Source organism: Felis catus, chromosome E1 (assembly GCF_018350175.1).
Source record: "Felis catus isolate Fca126 chromosome E1, F.catus_Fca126_mat1.0, whole genome shotgun sequence".
Taxonomy (NCBI): Eukaryota; Metazoa; Chordata; class Mammalia; order Carnivora; family Felidae; genus Felis; species Felis catus.
The window spans coordinates 14272949-14299511 of NC_058381.1; the positions used below are offsets into that span (position 1 = coordinate 14272949).

Below are 26563 nucleotides of genomic sequence, written 5' to 3' on the forward strand. Positions count from 1 at the left end.
CTGCTTTTGGCCAGCTTGAGTGGGTGGGCTCAGCAACATGCATACTTCAGTATCTTTTTGAATTCTTGGAGAGTTTGTGTGTGTGTCTCTCTCTCTCTGATATTCTCTGAAAGAAAAATGAAGTTCTAACATCTGTTCCTTTTCCTGAGCCAACTGAAGACATTCTTGACCTTGAGGTGTTTTTAAATTTTTTTAATACGTTTTATTTTGAGAGAGAGCAAAACAGTGTAAGTGGGGGAGAGACAGGGGAGAGGACAGAGAATCCCAGGCGGGGTCCACGCTGTCAACACAGAGCCCGATGTGGGGCTCGAACTCACAAAAATCATGAGATCACGACCTGAGCCTAGATCAAGAGTCGGACGCTTAACCAACTGAGCCACCCAGGCGCCTCCGACCTTGAAATTTTCTAAGCAATGCCGTCGAGTCACCATTGATGCTTGATGTTTGCTTGCTCCCCACACCCCCCACCACTTTCCTTGACAGTCTCAAGGAACTGAACATTCCTTCCTATAGCCTTTATCCTGTGAACACCAGCCATGTGTTTCATGGCACTTCTCGAATGGGGGCATCGTCTTGGAAACCTGAGGAATGGATCGGGCTTAATTACCACTGTACCTACCGGTCACCTGAGAGGCCTGTTTTCATGGTTGATCCCTCACGTGTATTAGTGCTGTCCGCTACCTTTTGACAACCCAGATGACAAGGGACTGTTTAAAGGAAACAAAAGCCTCTAAATGTGAAATCCACCCTTTTCCCTTATCTTAGTTGACAGATTATAATTTTTTTTTTTTAAAAAAGGGTGAAGAATGGTGTCCAGAAAGGGTTAGCGTGAGAACTAGCATTTTGGGTCCTGGTCTGTGTTGATGGGCAGCTGTTCAGGATCTGAAATTAATTTGTGTGAGCCACAACTCCCCTCTCTCATGGATGCCATGCTAGCCTTTTGCTTTCCAAAACTCTGTATTTGGGTTTTTTAACATATGCATGTTACTTTTCCAAGTTAAATATCTTAAAAAACAAAAACAAAAACAAACTATTATCACCAAGCTTTTAAGATTGTATCATCTGTCTCCACTCCTGCCCTCCAAACTGCCGTTGTGAAATGAGTATTGGGAGAACTTGGACTTCACCAAGGAATTCCTATATATCCTGAAGCTGAGAATAAGCAGATTTCCACATTCCTGCTGCCAGAGTCTAAACTGTCAAATCAAACAAGGCAGGCATAATCAGGACACCTACAGAGGACAAGTGGCCCTCCTCAGATGCAAACTGAAATACCCCCACTAAATAGGCAAACCCATTGCTTAGAAAAGACACTAAAAAAATAACACCGAGATGCAGACCATGCAGGACCCAATTATCCTAATAAAGTCACCTCATATAGAATGGCTTAGGAGCTTTCCTTTAAAAAAAAAAAATCTTTCATGTTTATTTTTGAGAAGGAGAGAACGGGTAGGGGAGGGGCAGAGAGAGAAACCCAAGCAGGCTTCAAGCTGCCAGCACAGAGCCCAACACGAGACTCGAGCTTGTGACCTGAGCTGAAACCCAGAGTCGGATGCTTAACCGACTGAGGCACCCAGGCGCCCCAGGAGTTTTTCCTAAATTACAAGCGTAAGCAAGGATAATCCTTGCTTACCGATTCCCAAGCTCCACCCCTTCCTAATGGCCCTCCCACATGGTGCCAGTAGTAGAGGGCCTCAGGGATGGGATGAGGGTCATTCCTGCATTACTGAAGGTTAACAAGTTGAATGAAAGATGTCACAAGGTCCTTACACTTAGCTAATAAGATGCTTAACACGGGCAGAACCAGATAAAGGAAAGAACATGTGCATTTGGGTTTGAGTCCCAACTCTCTAGATTAGCTTAATACCCTTGCTCTATGTCCTCACCTCAAGTGAACCTGTTTTCTTGCCCATAGAAATGTACTACTGTCCACCAGCAGGGAGAATAAGTGTGTTGAAAATAAGGGTGTTGGCGCCTAAGAAGCATTCAAACTGTTAGGTTATTTTCCCTCCCCTAGTCCCTCCACCTCCACTTTTTGTCTGGGGCAGAGAATCCCAAGCAGGCTCTGCACCATCAGCACTTGGGGTTTGAACCCACAACTGTGAGATCACGACCTGAGCCGAAATCGAGTCGGACACTTAACCGACTGAGCCACCCAGGTGCCCCTGCGCTTTTATTTTTAAATTAATTTTTTAAATTAAGTAAACTCTATGCCCAACATGGAGCTGGAACTCACGACCGCAAGAGTCACATGCTTCTCCAACGGAGCCAGCCCCTCCACTTTTATTGAAAGGCTAGTGACCCAAGTAGGAATGACCATACAGAATATTCACAAAGGCAAAACTCCACGTGTCAAAGTGATGGCGATCAAGAGTTCACATCATAGCTGTGGGGCCACTCGTCCCAATTTCTTATTCAAGGAGAAGTTGCTTGAATTAGTGGTTTTCAAGCTTGAACCTGCATCAGAATCATTTGGGTGGCTGGTTAAAACAGATTTTTCAGATAGATGTTTCAGATAGAGTATGTCTGAGCTGGAGCTCAAGAGCTTGCATTTCTAATGAGTTCCCAAGTGCTGCTGCTGGCCTGCTGGGAAACACTGAGAGTCGTTTTCCTAGAGAATTCTGGTAGGTCTCTCAGTAAAAAATTGCACGCAAACCAAAGCCGAAACAGCGACAGAGCTGCCACATCTAGGATGCAGCACCATTTCTCCACCAAGTCTTCCATTTCCTATCCCTCATCCTACCTCGGGGACACACCCAACTATGAATGTTGGAAGCTTGATGTGATAGACCAGTGAGTTAGTTTTGAATAGCTACCTGCATTTCAGAATCATGACACTACAGCTAGGATTCCCTACCCCTAGGGAAAGTGGTCAGGCTCACCTTCTGCATCTTAAGCTGGGGGTAAAGAGGAACCTGCGGGGAAAGGGAAAAGCTGCAAAAGCCAGAAAACTCGAACTAAGCAAATTACTTTTGTTGCTCTTGGCCCAGCTCCCCACGTGGGGGTGGGGAGGTAGGGGAGAGGCTACTCCCAACAGAAGGCAAGAAAACAACTGGGCTGGAAGTAAAGAGCCACCACATCATTCAACTTGTCCTTAATACATGAAAAAGGCTGGAGACTTCATGGCCACTACAGGTGCCGAGCGGTAGTAGGGGACGGAAGGTAGGTCATAGGCAACATGTATAAAGCAGAGGGAAAGCCATGGGGCATCTGGGGCAAGAGTGAAGAGGATTTTGACATTTCCACCCAAATTTAAAGTACTTAGAATCTTCCAAGAATCCAAGACCACTGGCCAGAACAAGAGGCTCATTCATTAATAGAACAAAGGGGACAGGACCCTTATCTCTGGGCCCTGACCACAAGAGGGGCAAGTCTTCTTGGGGGGCGGGGGGGAAGACTTTTTTTGCAGCTTACAACAGGTCATTCCTGGCATCATCAGCTCTCCGGTGCCTGGGCAGATGAGTCCCTGTCGGAAAGGGCTGCTGGAGGGGAGGGTGGTGCCTCAGAGAACAGTCTGAGCTCTGCTGAGCTCTGCAAGCCCACCACCACGCCAAGAGCTCCTGCAGCCACCGCTCCTCGCTCCTGATCTCCTAATAAGGTGAAGGAAGCAGACAGTAAAGGCAGTGCCACCGCTGCCCTAGAGAAAAAGACTTCCATCAAGGCCCTGCCACCAATTTGCATCTTACTCTATGACAGGTGTTGAACACAGCCCCATCTCCAATGAGGACTCCACTAAAAAGCTTTAAGTCTGCACAGGGACACCAAAAAAAAAAAAAAAAAAAAAAAAAAAAAAAAAAAAAAAAAAATCACATCTAGTTTTATAGGCATTTAATAGTTTACCAATTGGTACAATAGGATTTTTTAATATGCAGAAAACATGAATAAATTTTGTTTTACACAGTCTGAGAGCAACAAATCTTACTGTAAAACACAAGAGCAATATTATATACATTCCTTTACTGATTTTTTTTTTTTTAATTGTGTCAATATCTTCAGTTAACTCTTACAATCTGGGAACTGTTTTCTCCAATCACCACCACCTCTGCAACATTCATATGAAATCAATGCTTGCCTTCATGTCAGTGTCAGATCAACTTCTAACTCGAAGATTTTGTGTTTGTTTCTATCTTCAGAGTGAGCTTTAGGGATGCCTGAAGGATAGGCAGGACAAGAAAGCAGCTACTTACATGATAGAGTGGAAAGATAAAAAGGCCAGTCCAGTCCAGTTGTGACTTGTAAATCCAGCTTGCCCTCCCCCCCACCCTACTGAAAAGAAAAAAAAAAAAAAAAAAAAAAAACCCAAAACCTTTTTCACCAATTTTGTACATGTCGCTTCTCTACCAGGAGATTCTTCTTTGCATCATCTAGATTAATTAACACATTGGACTTATATACAGCTGGACAGAAAGGGTAACCATTTTAAGTGCCTTTTCCTTCAACAATTTTAACTTCAGTTGCTTAAGGATTATCAAGCCACCACTGTCAACAAAACAAAATATCCTTTACTTTTAAATAGTTTTTCTTTAAGTGAATTTAAAAGAAAACTATTTAATGCGTGATTTTATCTGGAAGTTCACACAGAAACAGAAAGAGGCAAACAGGAGAGCAGGGCACTGACAGTAAGGAGACTGGGCTTGGTGATCTAGAGCCAAAGCTTCCGAAGACTACAGCGAGCGCTCCACAGCCTGGACGACTTGCTAACACTAGTGATTTTTAGAGCAGTGCTCTGGGCACACCATTGGTCACACCACACATAGACAAAACAGGACGGTCTTAGTCTCCTAAAGTGCAAGATGCCATGTCAAAAAGCAACTATTCTCCAAGCAACGTCTAAACCACAGTTTCTGTGGCTCGCACTTCCAAGAGTGCAGCTAGGACTTCTTGGGCACATTATATCAGGGTGGCACTGGAATGTCTTTTCACACACACAAAGTCAAATAATCATCTGAGGATGCAATTCTACCAGCTTTTTATTTCTTAAATTAAGTGACCAATTTGATTGAGAAAGTGACAAAGCAGCAGTGAACCTCTTAAACCAGTTAATAAATTCCTCTACTTACAATCCAAACCAGTAACCTCATCATTGTACTTATCCCAGGCAAGGCACAGGGTTAGACAGCAGACAGAGAAAACGGAGGAAACAGGAAGAAAGGGCATCAACAGGGCAGCGTCAAACAACAGTGCAGGAAACCGCTGCACATCCGTTTCCGGATTATGGATGGATCCACTCTCCCCCACCCCCCTTCATTATTCAAACAGGGCTCGTTACATTTGGATCCAGTTGAGGACCATCCCTGAGATTCAATGTTTGCTGCTTCTTAAACGGAGGATGTCTGGTAACTCAACTAAGCAGCAGGCTGTGGCAATCTCCCAAGTAAGGATAACTTTGTTTACAGAGTAGTATTGTTTCTCCTCCTTTGTCAATGAAAGTCACTGTGTGCTGCAGGGGGGAAAACCCAGTGGACAGCAGCTTTGTTTCCTCCTAAATCGGTACCATTTTTTTCCTTTACTGTTCGTATCTATGAGTGATTTCTAGATGTTGTGGCTTACCCTTAAACAATTCGTGTTGCTACATGCTAAAAATGAATTAAAATACAAGACATTTATACATGTACAAACAAATGTTAAGATGCACCATTTCTATGTATTTATATTTCTTAAAATAGGACAGGAAATAGCAGCAAACGAGAACAAAGATATCTTCCATAGCATTTGTAGAAAAATCCAGTCAGAACAGCTAAAAAGAAACAAACAAACAAACAAACAAACAAAAAAGACTTCTCAATGTGAGCAGGGTTGTGAGGCAATATTGTCCTGAAAGTTATTCTACTGTATGTAAGGAATTAGCTTAAGTTGTAATTTTTGTCTTCAAAAGTAGCCATTAGTTCTCAAAACACTTTTCCTTCCAGAGACGTCTCTCAGGAATTATTAAAAACAAAGCAAACAAACAAAAAGACACAAGTTAGACGTAAAGCTGCTTCTAGTAAACGTAAGGCCTAGTCTCTGTGTGCGTATCTACAGGACATTAACTCTAACCCTTTGTCTTTTTCAAGAACCAAATTTCCATTAAATACTAAAAAGGGACATTTTAAAAATCACATATTATGCAAATGAATAAAATGCAATTCAGAGTAAGTTTCTTTGTTAAACTGTCTTTGTTATTTCACTGTTCTGTTAACTTTTCAAATGACCTTAAAAAAAAGCTGTTGGTTAGCTAAGCAATAGAATTATTTAATAATCTGCAATGAAATATTGTTTCCAAAGTCATAGATAAAAATTCTCTTAAGCCTACTCGTAGTAACTTTGGATCACAATATACAATATATCAAGGATGCATAAAATGCTGAACAGCCAAATGGGGCGGGGGGTGCTTTTCCTTTTAGCTGGGAACAATTCCCACAGAGTCAGACCTAGTTTTCAGAAGCATTAGGATCAAAAAGGGTTTGTTCTAAAGCATGGTACTCCACGGCAAAATTTATTCTACTTGTACATTTTAGCACTTCTTCGAAAGCCCAGGACCCAAGGATATGGAGGTTGTATGTGTGTGATATACATATACAGACTTATCCACTTACAGATAGGCCCATATAACATTTATATATAAACAAAAGGTGAAAACACAGTACATTTTTATGCATGCTCCATTAAACCCTGTCTTGTTTTCAACTTGTAAGTTAAATACAGTTCAAATCAGCATCAGATTTGTGTTGAAGAACAAACTGCTGTATTTCTCCCACTCCCTTCAGATGGGCAAACATAACCTTTTCCGTATTTGTCATCATGTAATGCACATTGCACATCCCTAAAGAACATCGAAAACAAATAGTGATTTGTACCATGACACACTCAACGGGAAGATTAAATTCTACTTGGGAGTCACGTCACTGCACAGTCTAACAGTATGGAGAAGACAACTACAAGTGTGTCTAGTGTGAAAAATAGAAGCTTAGAGAATTACAGTGTTTTTCAACCTGTTTACAAAGCATTAGGACCCAAATGAAAGAAATGATTTGCTATTAGCTGCTGAGATTTTTCTTATTTGAGATTTACAGTCATTTCCGTACATAAATATACCACTAGCCTCTGCCTGATAGGCTGCCAAAACAAATGTGTCCTCTTGATTTGGCAAATGTGTCATGACAAAAATTCCAATGTGTAATCCCCATTAATTACATAGATGGTTCAGAAGATTTTGAATTGTAGCCTTATCATCTAACATCCTTAAAGAAGATTTATTAAGCACACTTAAGTGATGTTACATAGATACACATTTCAGAAAAAGCCCTAATAATCACCACTTTTCCCCAAATGAGGCCATCAAGTCAGGCACCAACAGATAGCAGAAAGAAAAACAGGAATTAATAATCCAACATAAAATGACACTGTCAACTATTCAGTTTAGTGCCCTAGTTCAATTTATTCAACTTCTGCCTTCTTAGGCCTGGTGTGACCAATGCCAGCCCAGGTTTTTAAACCCTATGGTACTTCTAGACAACGTATGTAAATTTACAGTATACAATTTGGATTCACCATGCATGAATACTTTGTGTGTAACATTTAATAAGCTCAATCTACATCCAGAATAATTTACATGAAAGGACAATATTTATTTAAACAGAGCTCAATGGGGTAACCATGGTATCATCAGAGTGCATCCAGAGGAAAAATGGGAGGAGGGGCCAAATGAGACTCAATCAACGGCACTCCCACACCTTTACTGTTTGATCTACACTGCCAGTAACCACATATGGTGCCGTCTTATGGAAATCTGAAAGAAAAAGAAAAGGCTTATTTTAAACCCAGATAAAATTTTTAACAAGCCACAAAATAAGCAAGTCCACGTGCCAGGAATGCTCATTTTTTTCTATACACACCCACACATACACCCCTGGGTTAGCGAAGCTGAGACTTAATGATTAAATCCTATATTAACACTTCAATAAAAATACCTACGCCCATTACCCCCATCCCAACTAAGGCTGAATGTTTCACTCGAATCTAACAACAAGGGTAGCTCTAATGTATCTACTTACTTAACTTACTATGTTCCAGGCTTAGTACTAACGCATTATATTCATGTTTAATTCTTTTAACAATCCTATGAGGTAGGCATTGGCCCTATTCTACTGAGGCTTTATTTTTATCATTAGATCCATCATACCCTGGGTGTATTATATTTTTAATGTATTCGCTATCTTATATTCTAGATTTAGGTCTCGATGACACTGAGGCTGTTTATTAGACTTAATTCAGTGAGTCCCCAGTACATGAGAGTATAAACCTGCCGGAGGGAAAAAGGCTGAGTAAGATTTCCTTTGAGAAACTTACAAACTAGTAGGGGAAGAAAATTACCCATCAGAGTGGTTAGTAAGCATCCTCTTCACAATCCTAGTTTCCAAAACCAATGTTGTGCAATGGAGAAAGTAATTTTTTTTTATTATAAGGCTGATGATGGAAAGAGAGAGTTAAGGAAAGGAGAATTTAAAACAAATGGTAGGAATCCACAAAGTTTTTAAACTGTCTTCTCTAGTCTGTCCGGAAAGCACAGGTCATTTCTTACCTGGAAAATTCCTCATGATTACATAAAACTGTTTGTGTCTCGCACTCCAAAATCTACTTGTTAAGAAATCTCCTTACTCGTACATACCCAAGGAGGTAACAAAGTGTTCATGCGCATTGAGGGTCTTCATGCATCGCTTGTTCTTGTAATCCCACACACGGAGGGTCTTGTCATCAGCACAACTCAAAATAAACTTCCCCCCAGAATGGAACAGAACTCCACGTACCCAGTTATCATGACCCACCTTAAAAACAAAAGGTGTTCAACTTAATAAAGGGATAAAATATTTAAACGGCATCTAAGAAAATAGTTCAGTCATTACTCAAAGCAGTGAAGCTACATGTACCCAAAACATCAATGCCAAAAAAGAACCCCACATCCCCCCAAAAAAGTGTAGGGAATTTTTCTAGATTAAAGGAAACTGGAAACTAATAAGGCATGACCAGTAAATATTATGTGTGATGCTTGACTGGCTCCTGGGTGGTGGCTACAATACAGTTATAAAGGGCACTAGTGGATAACTAGAGAAAATGTGAATATGTAGTATTAATGGTAAGTTTCGTTTCTTTTTTTTAATCATGTTTTTAATGTCTACGCCCAATGTGGGTCTCAAACTCATGACCCCAAGATCAAGAGTCACGTGCTCTACCGACTGCGTCAGTCAGGCACCCCAATGTTGTTTCTTGAGTATAATCATTTTATTGTGGTTATATAGAACACCTTTATTCTTAGGAGATAGATGTTAAAATATTTGGAGCCAAATATATATCCACCATATTCCTCTACATAGATATTTAAGACAATGGCTTGGTGCTGAACAGTCCAACAGGGTAGCCGTTTAGTCACATGTAGTTTTTAAAATATAAACTAAAATATTAATACTATCAGCAGTTGAGTCCTCAGTCTCATTAGCTACATTTCAAGAGCTCAACAGCTGCATGTGGCTAGTAGCTATAATGATGGATAGTACAGATACAGAACATCATCACAGAGAGTTCTACTGGACAACCCTAGACTAAAAAAAGAAAACTTGGTAGGGGCGCCTAGGTGATTCAGTCAATGGTTTACGTGTCTGATTTCGGCTCAGGTCATGATCTCATGGTTCATGAGTTTGAGTTCCACGTTGGGCTCTGTGCTGACAGCTCGGAGCCTGGAGCCTGCTTTGGATTCTCTCTCTTTCAAAAATAAATAAACATTAAAAAAAAAAAAAGCAGGTGGGGGGTTGGGGGGAGGGGCATCTGGGTGGCTCAGTCAGTTAAGTGGCCAACTTCACAGCTCAGGTCATGATTTCGCACTCTGAGTTTGAGCCCTACACCAGGCTCTATGCTGATGGCTCAGAGCCTGGAGCCTGCTTCAGATTCTGTGTCTCCCTCTCTCTCTGCCCCTCCCCTGCCTATACTCTGTCTCCCTCTCCAACATAAAAAAAATTAATTAAAAAAAGAAAAGAAAAGAGGGGCACCTGGATGGTTCAGTTAGTTAAGTTTCTGACATTGCCCAGGTCATGATCTCACGGTTGGTGAGTTTGAGCCCTGCATTGGGCTCTCTACTGTCAGCACAGAGTCTGCTTCAGATCCTTTGTCTCCTTCTCTCTCTGCCCCTACCCTGTTGCTCTCTCTCTCAAAATAAGTAAATAAACTTAAACAAACTTGGTAGGTTTTATTAGGTATGACAGAGCTGTATATGGGTGATTTTTATTTTCTTCTTTTAGCTTTTCTGTATATTTCTAATTTTTCTGTAATGTAAATAACCATACTGCTTTTATAAAAGAACCCAAGGGGAGTTTAAAAAAAAATAAAAAGAAAGAAGAAAGAAAAACAAAAAAAGACAGATGACCAACATAACATATTCTTTGACCAGGGTGCCTGGATGGCTCAGTCGGGTAAGCATCCAACTCTTGGTTTCAGCCCAGGTCATGAGCTCACAGTTCGTGGGATCCAGCCCCACATCAGGCTCTGCACAGACAGTGTGGAGCCTGCTTGGGATTCTTCCACTCTCTCTGTGCCCTTGCCCTGCACCCACTTTCTCTCAAAATAAACTTAAATAAATAAATAAAATACCTTGTTCTACTGTAGTGACCTATAAAAGTCACCAATGACGAGAGGTAGAAGTCTCAACAAAAGTTAAGTACAAAATCTATTTAAAACAATTTTTTTTAATGTTTATTTTTGAGGGAGAGAGAGAGAGACAGTGTCAGCAGGGGAGGGACAGAGAGAGAGAGAGAGAGAGAGAGAGAGGGGTACACAATCAGAAGCAGGCTCTGAGCTGTCAGCACAAAGCCTGATGCAGGGCTCAAACTCATGAACTGAGAGATCGTGACCTGAGTCAAAGTTGGATGGTTAACTGAGCCACCCAGGCGCCCCAATACAAAATGTATTTTAAAAGTAAAATACAAAATCACATTTCCATGGCTACACCAAAATAAAGCAGTAAAAAGTACTATCCTTCAGGTGAAAAACAGGAGCCAGAAACCTCGGGAGAAATTAAGGTGACCTCTGTTCTTACAGGGGAGGAGAGCACATACTTCCATTTTCTTTAAGATTTTATTTTATTTTAAATATTCATTTTTGAAAGAGAGTCAGAGAGAGAGGGAGACAGAGGATCCGAAATGGGTTCTGTGCTGACAGCAGAGAACCTGATGCAGGGCTCAAATTCAAAAATTGTGAGATCATGACCTGGGCTAAAGTCAGACACTCAAAGTCAGACCAAGCCACCCAGGTGCCCCTAAGATTTTATTTTTAAGCAATCTCTACACCCAATGTGGGTCTCAAACACATAATCCTGAGGTCAAGAGCTGCATGCTCTACCAACTGAGCCAGCCAGGTAGCTCTGCAGATCACCTTTTTAAATAGTGATACAGTGTATCTGAACTCAGCTCAGAATACTGTTAGAGGAGAGTTTAATTTTCTAATCAATTCTTGATGATACTTCCAAAGTGTCTACCATATCTTACAGAGACCATCACTTCAAGGTATGGTTAGTACCTAAAACGTCTCTAGGGGCGCCTGGGTGGCGCAGTCGGTTAAGCATCCGATTTCAGCCAGGTCACGATCTCGCGGTCTGTGAGTTCGAGCCCCGTGTCGGGCTCTGGGCTGATGGCTCAGAGCCTGGAGCCTGTTTCTGATTCTGTGTCTCCCTCTCTCTCTGCCCCTCCCCCATTCATGCTCTATCTCTCTCTGTCCCAAAAATAAATAAACGTTGAAAAAAAAAATTAAAAAAATAAATAAATAAATAAAATAAAACGTCTCTAAAACAAACGGATGCCAAATTACAAAAATTGTTAATTAACAAAAATTGTTAATGCCCACAGATCCCCTTATTGCTCCCTTAGGCAAATAAAAATGCCCACAATCTTGTACTATCATTTATATATCCTAATATTAAATTCTGGCACTCCTGAAATGAAATAAACATTTCTAAGCCATAAAGCTAGGTAACAACATTAACGTCACAATGGTAAAATAAAACAAATAAAGAAGACCATATGAACAAATATGTCAATAGGATTCATATTAAAATTAAATACAGTGAAATACAGAATCAAACACTTTAAAAAATGAATGGGTCTGTAATAATACTATTTTTCCCCATAGGAGATATAGAATTTTTAAAGATAAAGTGAGCTAGGATCTCCCTCCTAGCATTAATGGCTTTGTAGATCCTTTTTATAACATGACATTCTACAGGAGTAATTTTCTTTTATCTTTTTAAATGTTTATTTTTGAAAGAAAGAGTGCAAGTGGGGAAGGAGCAGAGAGAGAGACTGAGGATCCGAAGCAGAGAGCCTGATGCGGGACTCAAACTCATGAAATGTGAGATCATGACCTGAGCCAAAGTTGGAAGCTTAACCTACTGAGCCATCCAAGCATCCCTACAGGAATAACTTTCATTTCACTGTTAACAATGGAATTACAAAAGTTTAAGAAAAATTATAAAGAAGTTATTTTAAAGCCTGGACTAATTCAGATTATTTAGTAAGATATCACAAGGCATCTAACCCCCCAAAATATAAACATAGTAAGCTTCAAAAGAAGCACTTAATATTATGCAAACTTACTAGGGTCATAAGGCACATGCCAGTACTGACGTCCCACATCTTAATAGTCTTGTCTCTGGATCCAGACAGTAAGAATGGCCCAGGCTTGCCACTTTTTTTAGTCTATAGAAAACATACAAAAATTAAGTTTCCCATGTAAGAAGTTAAGTGAAGACTTTAGATGACTTCTAACAATGATCTGTATTTTCAATTTTACAGAAATGCAATTTTGGGAGACAAATAAATATTGTGTATGTTTACTATACACAATTTGATACTGAGATACATATACATGGTAAAATGATCATCATAATCAGGTTAGTTAACATATCCATTGCCTCATATAACCATCCCCCGCTTTAGAGCTACCCTTTTAGCAAATTTCACATATATACAACACAGTATTGTTAACTATAGTCACCAAGCTGTACAATTAGATCTCCAGGACTTACTCATTTTATTTTCCTCTATCGAAATACACAAGTCTTTTTTGACATATGTAGGCTACACAGGAAGGACCCAGATAATATGAAAATAGAAAATCTCCATTTAGGTTAAGACTCAGTTTCTATGACACTAACAGATGATAAATTTATTGCTCAAGACTTCTGGAATCAAGAAAAAAATTGAAAACTAATTCAGTCTTTATATAACATCCAAGCCAGAATCAACTTTATGACATGGTTAAGTAACCACCACCAGAGGGCAGTAAAAAGAATTTGAAAATGCAACCAAACAGCCAGCCAAAATTTAAGAGATTACTACAGAAGTTTCATTTCAGAAAAATAATTTTGGGGGGTGAAGGGTGGGGGTAGGGGAAGAAGATTCTTTTCATTCATTTATTAAAATATAATTAAAATATCCACGATAGGACTGTCTCTATAAAAAAGGAACATGGTCAATTTTGGCTCATATAATTTATTCAAAGAAACAATAGTCTGTAATTTATTATTAAGTTATTAATCATAAAAATTGAAATCATGAAAAGTAAAAATTAAGAACCATGACGAAATATAAAACTCCTGAGTAGAAAGCCCAAAAGACTCCACCAAAAAATTTCTAGAACTGATAAGCAAATTCAGTAAAGTTGCAGGATACCAAAAAAAAAAAAAAAGTACAGAAATCTGTTGCATTTCTAAAAGCCAATAATGAAGCAGCAGAAAGACAAATTAAGAAAACAATCCCATTTACAATGGCACCAAAAAATAATAAGATACCTAGGAATAAACCTAACCAAAGAGGTGAAAGATCTGTACTCTGAAAACCAGAAAAGAGTGGTGAAAGAAACTGAAGACAACACAAAGAAATGGGATGACATTCCATGTTCACGGACTGAGCACATATTGTTAAAATGTCTAAAAAGACCCCAAACAGCCAAAGCAATCCCGAAAAAGAACAGCAAAGCTGGGGAGGCATCACAATTCCAGACTTCAAGTTTTATCACAAAGTTGTAGTAAGCAAAACACTGTGGTACTGGCACAAAAATAGACATACAGATCAATGGAAAAGAATAGAAAATCCAGAAACAAACCCACAATTATATGGTCAATTAATCTCTGACAAAGCTGGAAAGAATACCCAAAGGGAAATATAGTCTCTTCAACAAATGGTGTTGGGAAAACTGGACAGCAGCATGCAAAAGAATGAAACTGGGCCACTTTCTTACACCACACACAAAAATAAATTCAAAATGGATTAAAGACCTAAATATGAGATCTGAAATCATAAAAATCCTAGAAGAAAACATAGGCAGTAATTTCTCTGACACTGGCTGTATCACCTTTTTTCTAAATAGGTCCCCTGAGGCAAAGAAAAAGAAACAAAAGCAAAAATAAATTACTGGGACTATACATCAAAATAAAAAGCTCCTGCACAGCAAAGGAAACAATAAAACAAAAAGGCAACCTACCGAATGGGAGAAGGTATCTGCAAAATGACATATCTGATACAGAGTTAGTACCCCCAAAATATAAAGAACTTCTATAACTCAACACCCAAAAAAACAAATCCAGTTAAAAAATGAGGTGACGTGAACAGACACTTCTCCAAAGAAGACATACAGTTGGCCAACACATGTATGAAAAGATGCTCACCATCACTATCATTAGGAAAATGCAAATCAAAACTACAATGAGGTATCCCCTCACACCTGTCAGAATGGCTAAAATAAAAGACACAAGAAACAACAGGTGTTGGCGAGGACATAGAGAAAGGGGAACCTTCTTGCACTATTGGTGGGAATGCAAACTGGTGCAGCCACTCTGGAAAACAGTATGGAAGTTCCTCAAAAAGTATAAAATAGAACGACTTATGATCCAGTAATTGTAAACTGTACTACTGGGTATTTACCCAAAGAATAGAAAGAAAAGAAAAGAAAAGAAAAGAAAAGAAAAGAAAAGAAAAGAAAAGAGAAAAGAAAAGAAAAGGAAAGGAAAGGAAAGGAAAGGAAAGGAAAGGAAAGGAAAAGAAAGGAAGAAAGAAAGAAAAGAAAAGAAAGAAAGAAAGAAAGAAAGAAAAGAAAAGAAAGAAAGAAAAAAGAAAGAAAAAAAATTCCACTAATTCAAAGGGACATACATGCACCCTTACAGCAGCATTGTTTATAATAGCCAAGATATGGAAGCAACCCAAGTGTACATCAACTGATGAATGGATAAAGAAGATATATATACATACATACACACACAATGGAATATTATTCATCCACAAAAAAGAATGAAATCTTGCCATTTGCAATGACATGGATGGAGCTAGAGTATAATACTAAGTGAAATAAGTCAGAGAAAAACAAATACTGTAAGATTTCACTTGCATGTGGAATTTAAATGAGCAAAGGAGGGGAAAAAAGAGAGCAACAAACCAAGAAACAGATTCTTAACTACAGAGAACAAACTGATGGTTACCAGAGGGGAGATGGGTGGAGGATGGGTGATTCAAATAAAAACTTAAAACACACAAATAAATAAAACTCCAGACAGATTCAGCTAGTGCTTCTAGTGATCAAGAGTATCAAGAGGCCTTCATATGAAATATTCTGTTTAAAATAAATATTTAAATACTGAACTGCATTCCACCATAAATTTATAAATAATTACGCTCATTAAAGAAGGCTATTCTTCTAAAAGATAACTTTTAACTTCTCCCGTAAGTTTTATTTTGCACCAGTTGCTATACTCTTATAACAATGGCATTTCTTATAAATTTACTCTTCAGGCAGGTCCACCATCCCCAGCCCAAATCACGGGTCAGCTGACAGCAATAATAATCACTAGTTAAAAAATATAAACATTTCTGCAAGTTCAAAAGAGTAAAGAGTTTCAAGATTCAGAAGTCTGGGATACAGATTTTTCAATGCATTAACTGCCCTGAAACTGAGAATCAGAAGTTATCTAAGATTCTGATACCAGCAATCAAATCATGAAATGATATATAAATCACATACCTCAGATCCTGTTGCTTCAGAGATGGAAGAATATGAGCTTTCTGGAGCCCAGGAAATACATTCTACCACATGCTCATGTTCTCGAAGCTCAGCCTTGCATTCCTTTGTTGCTACGACCCATACGCGCACGGTCTGATCATTTGAACAGCTGGCTATCAGAGTGCCATCCTGATTTGGCCGCACCATACGTACCCATTCTCTGTGTCCTGTGAATGTCTTCACACAGTAGCTGTCAAAATAAATAATAATCTACATCATGAATGGCAATCACTGGGATACTTCCCAGGAGCAATATAAAACTAGCTACGTACATACTGGAATAAAGAGGACGGCACCATGTTAGGGTAATCATATGTGAGTCAGCACAATAAATGTACATTCATGGTTAATGAAAGATGGGGACAGGTCGGAAAATCAAACATCAGTCAAAATAAGCTGATGGAAGTATCATTAAGGAGCTAACCAATCAACACATTCTAGAAGGTAAAATATAGAGAGAAATAAAATCTTCTAAAACTAAACACACACAATAAACCTAACAAAAATATTTATAGCTTTGTTGAGACAAAGGCATACTCTACTAATCTGGGTAAAACTACTTAGTAGTAGGTTAAGATTTTATTATAACAATCATGTGTGATTCTAAGCACAACCAAATTAAGCCTAACAGGGGCCTACCTGCACAAATGTTATTTACATTTTATTTCAACCCATAGAGAAATCACCTAAAAGAAGACCACAGAGATAATAAGCCATTGCATAGAAAATGGCTCTCGAGGACACGAAATTTTTTGTTGTTGTTGTTAATAATTTCTCTATTCCTTTTTGGGAAACATTTAGAGATTCAAACCTCATTTTACAGTATATAATACAACGAGCACCATAATTATTTTGGGTTAAAGTCAAAATAACTGGTTCAGAACACATTTCGTTTGGTTGTTTAATATCTCTTTAGCTGACACCATTTCAACCAAACCTACTTACCCAGTTTGCACCTCCCACATTTTTATAGTTTTATCCCTTGAGGCAGACACTATATGATCTCCATTGGGCATGATGGCTACTGAAGAGACATTGTGGTCATGGCCTAAAACATAACACAGCAATGTATTAAGTGATCTATAGCATAATTAAATCTCAGTTTACCATGAGATTTCACCATGGGATTTCAAATACCACAGCAACTTTAAATACACTGGATTTTAATAAATTTGATAAGAAACTTTGGATTTACACACAAAAAAGTTTAGGAATTAGCAACTTAATAAAATAATCCACAATGAAAAGCAGATAGCTCAATTTAGGACCACAAAACTGTTTTAACATCAGTGTCATTAGCATTTGGATGTATTAATATGCTGAATGTTTATATATGAACAGTAGAAAAACACAAAAATTTCCATGGTTGATATCCTAAGATATAAATTGGAGATAAGATTTACAAAGCTAAACAGAAGAATAAGAAAAATGGAGATTTGGTTTCATATTTAAATTTTTTTTTAAATGTTTTATTTTATATTTGAGAGAGAGAGACAGAGTGCGAGTGGGGGAGGGGCAGAGGGAGAGGGAGACACAGAATCAGAAGCAGGCTCCAGGCTCCGAGCCGTCAGCACAGAGCCTAATGTGGGGCTTGAACTCACGAACTGCAAGATCATGACCCGAGCCGAAGTCAGATGCCTAACTGACTGAGCCACCCAGGTGCCCCTCATATTTAAATTTTTTAAAAATGTTTTTATTTATTTTTGAGACAGAAAGAGAGCATGAGCAGGGGAGGGGCAGAGAGAGAGGGAGACACAAAATCCGAAGCAGGCTCCACGTTCTGGGCTGTCAGCACAGAGCCTGATGCAGGGCTCGAACTCCCAGACTGTGAGATCATGACCTGAGCCAAAGGCGGACGCTGAACCAACTAAGACACCCAGGTGCCCCACATTTGGTTCCATATTTAAAATAGTGGTCCAAGGCATCTGGTGGCCTAGTCGGTTAAGTGTTTGACTCTTGATTTTGGCTCAGGTCATGATCTCACGGTTCGTGGGATTGAGCCTTACGATGGGCTCCTCTCTCCCTCTCTCTCTGCCCCTCCTCCACTCACTCTCTCTTCTCCCTCAAAATAGGTAAACATTTCCCCAAAAAATAGTGTTTGAAAAATTTTGTTGTTGATGTTAATGGGGGTAAAAAAGAAATGCATTATTCTATATGCATTATTCCTAATTAGTTATCCTTTGTGGAAAAAGCCCTAGAGAATCCTCGTAAATATCACTATTTTAAGGAACATATACAATGGTTAGAAAGAACTCTTCTTTTTTTTTTTTTTAATGTTTATTTATTTTTGAGAGAGACAGAGTGCTAGCAGGGGATGAGCAGAGAGAGAGGGAGACACAGAATGTGAAGCAGGCTCCAGGCTCTGAGCTGTCAGCACAAAGCCCCACGCGGGGCTTAAACTCACAAAGTATGAGATCATGACCTGAGCCAAAGTCAGATGTTTAACTGACTGAGCCACTCAGGCACCCCAAGAACTCTTCTTAAAAAAAAAAATTGTTTTTGAGTATAGTTGACACATAATGTTACATTAGTTTCAGTTGAGAAGTTTATACATTATGCTATGTTCATCACAAGCGTAGCTGCCATCTGTCACTATACATTATTACAGCGTCTTTAACTATATTCCTCATACTGTGCCTTTTATTCCCTTGACTTACTCATTCCGTAACAGGAGGCCTCTATCTCCTACTTTTCTTCTTCATTAAGTCAGAGCAACAAGACACAGGCTACTTAAAGAAACATAAACACTAGTTTTTATGAAAGGATTCAACAGAATTCCTTTAACTGGTAAGCTTCCCCATTTAATATGGGGGGAAACACACCCTTCAAATTACACTTTCTATGTAAACACATAGCTTACATCACTGAATTATCTATTAAAAAAAAAAACAAAAACTTTTATTACCAACACAGAATGTATTCCTTATACAAAATCCAAACGTTCAAATTTTATCATGGTCAACGAAACAACAAAAATCCTTATTTAGTGAGCACCCCTTATGTGCCAGATACTAAACCAAGATGATTTATGTATATGATCTCATTTTATCCTCACAACAATCCTATGACAGGTATTATTACCTCTACCTTGCATATGAAAGAAGCTGAAATTTCCCAATGCCACAAGTAAACAAGTAGGGATCTGAACCCAGATATCTGATTCTAAAGCCCATGTTCTTCCCACAAAGCCCAAGTGCCTCAGAGAATAGTCTCTATGACAAGAACCAGGAAAGCAAGTTCACATTCTACAGTGTATGTACAACATTATAAAGTGAGCAAGAAATGCTAGGTTCCAGCTTTTACTGTATCTACTTTCTATGAACTTGTTTCCCAGGTGAGAAAATGAAAAGCAAAACAAAAAATTCCCCAATAACTTCATTTTTCTTTTTTTCTTGAAGACAGATGTCCCAGCAGTTTTTCTTATCCAAAAATATTCCTGAAAGCGAATTAAGTATTTTATATAAACCACTAAGAGATACTTAAAACCTTATAATTGAAACAACTCTCAACTACTGTGGTTTATCCACGGGCTACACATCATATGCTCTTCCACTGATACAATTAAGAATCGAATGTAGGGAACCCGCACACTATTAGAAAACAATATTCTTTTCTCTGGAATGTCACATTACAAATCACTATCAAAATATTATCCTCCACCCCTTACCGTGCATGGTTCTGATGCATTCAAAGCCCTGAAAATCCCATAGTTTAATGGTCATATCTGCAGAACAGGAAGCCAGAAGCTTGCCACTGTGGTCAAACGAAATATCCTGTACAGAGTCTGTATGCCCCTTAAGGGTTCGCTCAAAATCTCCAGTCTCATAATCCCACACCTGTCAAATAATCAGAAAGTTAGTTAACATCAACCCATCCCTTCTTTCTTGTTTCACATTAGCACTCAGCAGGCCAGTATGAGCAAGTGACAAAGGGTAACTATCTTAGAAATAGCAATCTTCAAGTGTAAATTGGTCTTTTCTCTATAGAGAAACTGAAGTTGTAATTACTAAAACACACTTCTAGTACATCATCTATCATATACCTAATAATACTAGCAGGTAGGTATATAAAGCCAAAAGACAAAGTCCATTCCCAGTCTGACAGGAGACAACAGACATGTAAACAAATAAATTTAAGGACTTAAGTTCTGGGGGGTGGTTATGAGAGGCATCTATATGTAGAATATTCGGGGACAATAAAAAGTGTTCAATTTTTTTTTTTAATGTGTATTTATTTTTGAGAGAGACAGTGCAAGTGAGGGAGGGGTCAGGACAGAGCCCAACATGGGGCTCAAACTCCAACAGCAAGATCATGACCTGAGCTGACGCTGGACGCTTAACTGACTGAGCCACCTAGGTGCCCCAAGATTGCTCAATTCTAATACACAGCAGAACTCAGACATTTAAGAGGCAAAGGAAAGACTTCACAAGATGTTACTGCCAATGAATAAGTAAATTAACAAATGCATTATGTCATTTTGATGCAAAAATGGGAAGCCACTGCCACATCTTTTAAAGTTAGTTTTTTCTAAGATAATGGAAATAATGAGCTATCAAGAATAAGTATTAGAAACAGACCTCAAGAACATACTAAACTTTCATTCTGGTGGCCAAATGTAGTCAATCTTTACCCAACACCAATTACATGCTCTAAAATCAAATGATTGATTCCATTCTTCCTATAATTTATTTATCATTAAACCTATTATAGGTTCAAATTTATCAGTAGTAGAATATATACCAACCAATTTAAAGAAACTTAGAAAATGCATTTTGAAGACTTGGAAACAATCTATCCAACATTAGGGGAATGGCCAAGCAGATACAAGATTTGCAATTATAAGGAACTTACGACACACACGTGATATAATAAAGTAAAAAAGAATACAAAAACCTCACCTAAGAAAAACCATCTTCTAAAACCCATTTCTTTTACAGAAAAATGTACATACTCTTCTTAATATAAACAGAGTTTTTGACCATATATTCAAGTACTTCTACACAGAAATGATTTCTAATTTTGCACATATTTTGTTACATTCATCCTTAAGTATTTTGGGGCTTTTTTGATGCGACTGTGTGACATTTTCAATTTTTAATTTTCAAATTATTCATTGCTACTTTATAGATATACAATTACCACTTGAATATTAACCCTGAATCCAGTGATTCTGTTAAATTCAGCCATAGTTCTAAGTAGCTTTTTTGTAGATTCTTTGGGTTTTCTACATAGAAGATCATGTTGTCTACAAATAAACAGTTTCATTTCTTCCTTCCCAATCTGTATGCTTTTTATTTTTCTTCCTTACTGCGCTGGCAAGGCACTCTTGCACAAACATGAATATAAGTGTGTTTGACACTGAACACCCTGGCCTTGGTTCCCAACAGGGGGAGGGAGCATTCAGTTTTCCACCAATCCTGCACTCTGGGATAAACCCTACTTGGGTCATATTAATTAACCTTTTTATAAATTGCTGGATTTATGGGGCGCCTGGGTGGCTCAGTCGGTTAAGCGTCCGACTTCAGCTCAGGTCACGATCTCGAGGTCTGTGGGTTCGAGCCCCGCGTCGGGCTCTGGGCTGATGGCTCAGAGCCTGGAGCCTGCTTCCGATTCTGTGTCTCCCTCTCTCTCTGCCCCTCCCCTGTTCATGCTCTGTCTCTCTCTGTCTCAAAAATAAATAAACATTAAAAAAAAATTTATAAAAAATAAATTGCTGGATTTAACTTGTAATTTGTTAAGGATTTTGCATACGTGTTCATGAATGATACTATACTGGTCAATAATTTTTTTTGTAAGATTTTTGTCCCATTTAGTTTAATTTTGACACTAAGAATTCAGTGAATACCTGACATGCTAAAAATAAATAAGGTGGGATCAGTTAACTTTCCTTCCATGCATTTGTCAAATAACACTAGAGCATTTTCTCTAAAATAAATATATCCATAAAATGAACTGGGTCTCGGGGCGCCTGGGTGGCGCAGTCGATTAAGCGTCCGACTTCAGCCAGGTCACGATCTCGCGGTCCGTGAGTTCGAGCCCCGCGTCGGGCTCTGGGCTGATGGCTCAGAGCCTGGAGCCTGTTTCGGATTCTGTGTCTCCCTCTCTCTCTGCCCCTCCCCTGTTCATGCTCTGTCTCTCTCTGTCCCAAAAATAAATAAACATTGAAAAAAAAATTTATAAAAAAAAAAAAAAAATGAACTGGGTCTCTTCATAAATGGTGAGCAAACAAGGCATTTTAGTTATAGTTTGTAAATATCAAGAATTAGTAAGAATTAATTTTATTTTTCCTTTACTTGATATTTACCTTTTGTATGATCATAAAATAAATGCTCATGATAAACCATTTATAATGTACTTACATAAAGGCAATAAAAAATATCCATTATCCTACCCAAGGCATGGTTTTTCCATTCTTTCTACATTATTTTTAAGCATAATGACGGTGCTATATTTCATTATCCCATTTTCCCTTTGCTTCTCACCATGAGGATTTTTCCATACAATTAAAAACTTGACAAACATCTTTTTTTTTTTTAAGATTAAAAAAAAATTTTTTTTAATGTTTATTTATTTTTGAGACAGAGAGAAACAGAGCATGAGCAGGGGAGGGGCAGAGAGAGAGGGAGACACAGAATCTGAAGCAGACTCCAGGCTCTGAGCTGTTAGCACAGAGCCCGATGCGGTGCTCGAACTCACAAACTGTGAGATCATGACCTGAGCCGCAGTCAAACGCTTAACCGACTGAACCACCCAGGCGCCCCTTAAGATTTTATTTTTAAGTAATCTCTACACCAATGTGGGGCTCAAACGCACAACCCCAAGATCCAGAGTCGCAGGCTCCGCCTAATGAGCCAGCCAGACACTGCACCCCCCACTTTTGGGGCAAACACCTTTTTTAAAGGAATTCCTGTTGCTGGCTAAAAATTTTCATTATCACAGAAAACATTCTGTAAGCGAAAATCTGGTGAAAAAGAATTTTGGGTCAAAAAATATAAACTTAAAAAAAAAAGTATCAACTTTTTAGGGGTGCCTAGGTAGGTCCAGTCAGCTGAATGTGCAACTCTCAATCTCGGGATTGGACCCCATGTTGGGTGTGGAGATTACTTAAAAATGAAATTAAAATAAATAAATAAATGACCTTTCAGAAAGTTAAATGATGAAATTAAAAATACTATTATGAATTATTCCAAATATCTATCCTTCATTTTCCCTAAAGTTTAAAGGTTGGTGATGTAAATGAATTACTCTGAAACAAAAACAAAAACAAACAACAACAAGAAAAAAACCCCAAAAAAAAGCCCACACCAAACCTGTTGTGTTTACCAAATGTACAAGGGACTTAATATAAGATTTTTTTTTAATGTTAATTTATTTTTGAGAGAGACAGAGAAAGAATGCGAGTGGGTTAGGGACAGAGAGAGAGAGAGAGAGACACAGAAGCAGAAGCAGGCTCCAGGCTCTGAGCTGTCAGCACAGAGCCCGAAGTGGGGCTTGAACTCATGGACCACAAGATCATGACCTGAGCCAAAGTCAGACACCCAACCGACTGAGCCACCCAGGCACCCCTAATAAAAGATTTTTGTTGGGGTGTCTGGGTGGCTCAATTGGTTGAGCATCTGACTCTCGATTTCGGCTCAGGTCATGATCTCATGGTCCTGAGATCAAGCCCCTAGTCGGGCTCTACACTGGGTGTGGAACCTGTTTAAGATTCTCTCTCCCTCTCCCTCTGCCCTTCCCCCAGGCACTTGCATGATCTCTCTCTCTCTCTCTCTCTCTCTCTCTCTCTCTCAAAACTAAACATTAAAAAAAAAAAAAGGCACCTTAAAACTTCCATTTGTAAATTTTATTTTTTTAAGTAGGCTCCATACTTGACATGGGGCTTGAACTCAGGACCCTGAGATCAAGAGTCACACATTATACAGAGCCTGAGCCAGCCAGGCACCCCAATTTGTAACAGGTTCATTCAATATATATATATTTTTTTAATGTTTACTTATTTTTTAAAGAGAGAGAGCATGAGTGGGGGAGGGGCAGAAAGAGAGGGAGACACAGAATCCGAAGCAGGCTCTAGGCTCTGAGCTGTCAACACAGAGCCGGACGTGGGGCTCGAACTCACAGACCAAGAGATCATGACCTGAGCTGAAGTCGGACACTCAACCGACTGAGCCACCCAGGCGCCCCTCAATAGATGTATTTTAAGATGGCACGTTAACAATTTTGTTTATACTTTTATACCACTGCTACAAAATTCACCCTTACGCCTCATGACAGCAGTATAGTTTTACAGTACACAAGACTATCATGAAATCAGTAATTTAAATTCATGTCTACTTATATTGGAAAAATAGCAATAGGTTACTGTATTAAGTATTTTCAGCCTACACCATATACATGTGATTTTAAGACTCTTTTCCAGTTACTCTGCCGTCCACTGCATGGGTCACCAACCCACAGGATGGAAGGAAGCCACTGATTTAGAAACTAAAGCAACCACATAAGGAAAACATAAAACAATGTTTAATTTGAAGAACAAATTAAATATAGTCACGTTTAAGTCATTCCTGTATTTTATGCTGGGCTGCTGCTAAGTGACATATGTCTAGTCTTAACAAACTGATACTCGTTAAAAAAAAAAACACACAAAACCTGATACTCATGTTTTCTTAGTTATACCTCTATAAATGAAACTTCTTAAAATCTAGAACTTAATCTGAAATAAGCCTTAAAACAGAGAAATCTACAGGCCCCTGAGTGACTCAGTCAGTCGAGCCTCTGACTCTTGATTTTGGCTCAGGTTGTGATCTCACCATCTGTGGGAATGAGCCCCGTGTCAGACTCTGCACTGACAGCACAGGACCTGCTTGGACTTCTCTCTCCCTCTACCCCGCTTCAGTGCTCTCTCTCTCCAAAATAAACAAATAAAATTAAATGAATGAACGAATAACTTAATTTACCCAAACCTTTCAACTATATTTTACTTAGCTTTCTGCAGATAGTTTATACAACTGTCACTGCACTACGTCTGAATCAAAGGGAATTATAAAAACAACCTTTTTCTGGACAAAAAGATAAAACATTAGGAGCACTTGTGTGACTCAGTCGTTAAGTGGCCAAGTCTTGATTTTAGCTCAGGTAATGATCTCACCGCTCATGAGTTTGAGCCCTGCATTGGGCTCTGTGCTGACACTGTGTAGTCTACTTGGGCTTCTCTGTCTCCCTTACTCTCTGACCCTCCCTCTCTCTCAAAAATAAATAAAAAACATTAAAAAAAATTAGTACCAACACTGGATTAAAAAAAAAAACAAAACAAAACACTGAAATGTGTACACTTCCTGTAAAAAAAAATAGAAAAATGAGAGAAATATATTACAAAGTGAAAACCTCCCATATTCCCACACCCCTGAAGAGAACAAAGCCAGTATTTAAAATACATCAAGAAGAGGGGCGCCTGGGTGTTTCAGTCAGTCAAGTGTCCAACTTTGGCTTAGGTCATGATCTCATGGTTTGTGAGTTCAAGCCTTGCATCGGGGCTCACTGTTTTGAGTGTGGAGCCCGCTTTGGATCCTCTGTCCTCCTCTCTTTGCCCCTCCTCCACTCGTGCTCTCTCTCTCAAATTAAATAAATAAATAGATAGATAGATAAAACACAACAAGGAGAGTCCAATTTAAATAAGTGAATTCTTTTGCACAATATATTCACCCTCTGAAGAACTAATTCTGTAACCTTGTATTTTCATCTATCATCTCTGCTTAAAAGCAAGGCACATGTATATCTTCATTCTCCGAGAACAAAAATTATTACTCACATACTAGGTGACTTATGCAACACTAAACTAGTGACACCCAATTTTCTCAAATTCATCAGTGAACTTAGTTGGCAGCTTGCCTCTCAGGAGCTATAATGAAATTTTATTCTAATTCTGTCTAAGGCTTAGAACCAATCACAGTTTTGAAGAGTCCTTGTCTTTCCTGTCCTATACAGGTCTTCATCTTCAGGATCGTTTTATTTTTTACCCAATTAATGTTAATCTGCTTTTAACAATTATCCTATTGTACATCTTTAATTTTGAAAAAGTTACCTTAATTGTAGCATCCTCTGAAGCAGAGACCATAACACTGAACACAGGATGGAAAATTACTCGAGTGACTGGACTCCTATGACCACTCAATGCGTATTTTTCTGGTGGACGGGGAATCCATTCTTTTGGGTCTCGTTTCTGACCAAGCGGTCCACCCGACGTAAATTCTTCTTTTGCTTCATTTAGTTTTGATTCTAGTTCCATAACCTTAAGAAGGAACACATAGTTATATACAGATAGATTCTGATAAAAAGAAGATATTTGATATTTTAAGAACTCAGTTTGCAGGATTCTTGAAAAAATTTTGGTAATTTACAAAGCATTCATCAATTTTAACTGAAAATGATCTATATGATATACCACCAAAATTTTAGTAGTGTGATACAACTGAGACTTGAGAAAAATTCACTCCAA

The 26563-nt window shown here is 38.7% G+C and overlaps 1 protein-coding gene across 5 annotated transcripts in view; it reads right to left on the bottom strand.

The window, feature by feature from the left end:
- Positions 1-3813: 3813 nt before the first annotated feature.
- The window catches only part of PAFAH1B1 (platelet activating factor acetylhydrolase 1b regulatory subunit 1), a 77269-nt gene continuing 54519 nt past the window's right edge, over positions 3814-26563 (bottom strand). For 4 of the 5 annotated variants that reach the window (XM_006939934.5, XM_023243400.2, XM_045043976.1 and 1 more), the window contains 7 exons: positions 26150-26356; positions 19739-19907; positions 17017-17119; positions 16033-16261; positions 12615-12716; positions 8648-8804; positions 3814-7768 (listed from right to left, as the gene is read on the bottom strand). In XM_006939934.5, the coding sequence (XP_006939996.1) occupies positions 7695-7768; positions 8648-8804; positions 12615-12716; positions 16033-16261; positions 17017-17119; positions 19739-19907; positions 26150-26356 (1041 nt within the window). In that variant the 3' untranslated portion in view covers positions 3814-7694. The remainder of the gene's footprint in view (positions 7769-8647; positions 8805-12614; positions 12717-16032; positions 16262-17016; positions 17120-19738; positions 19908-26149; positions 26357-26563) is intronic. The other variant, NM_001114340.1, reaches the window with a different exon arrangement.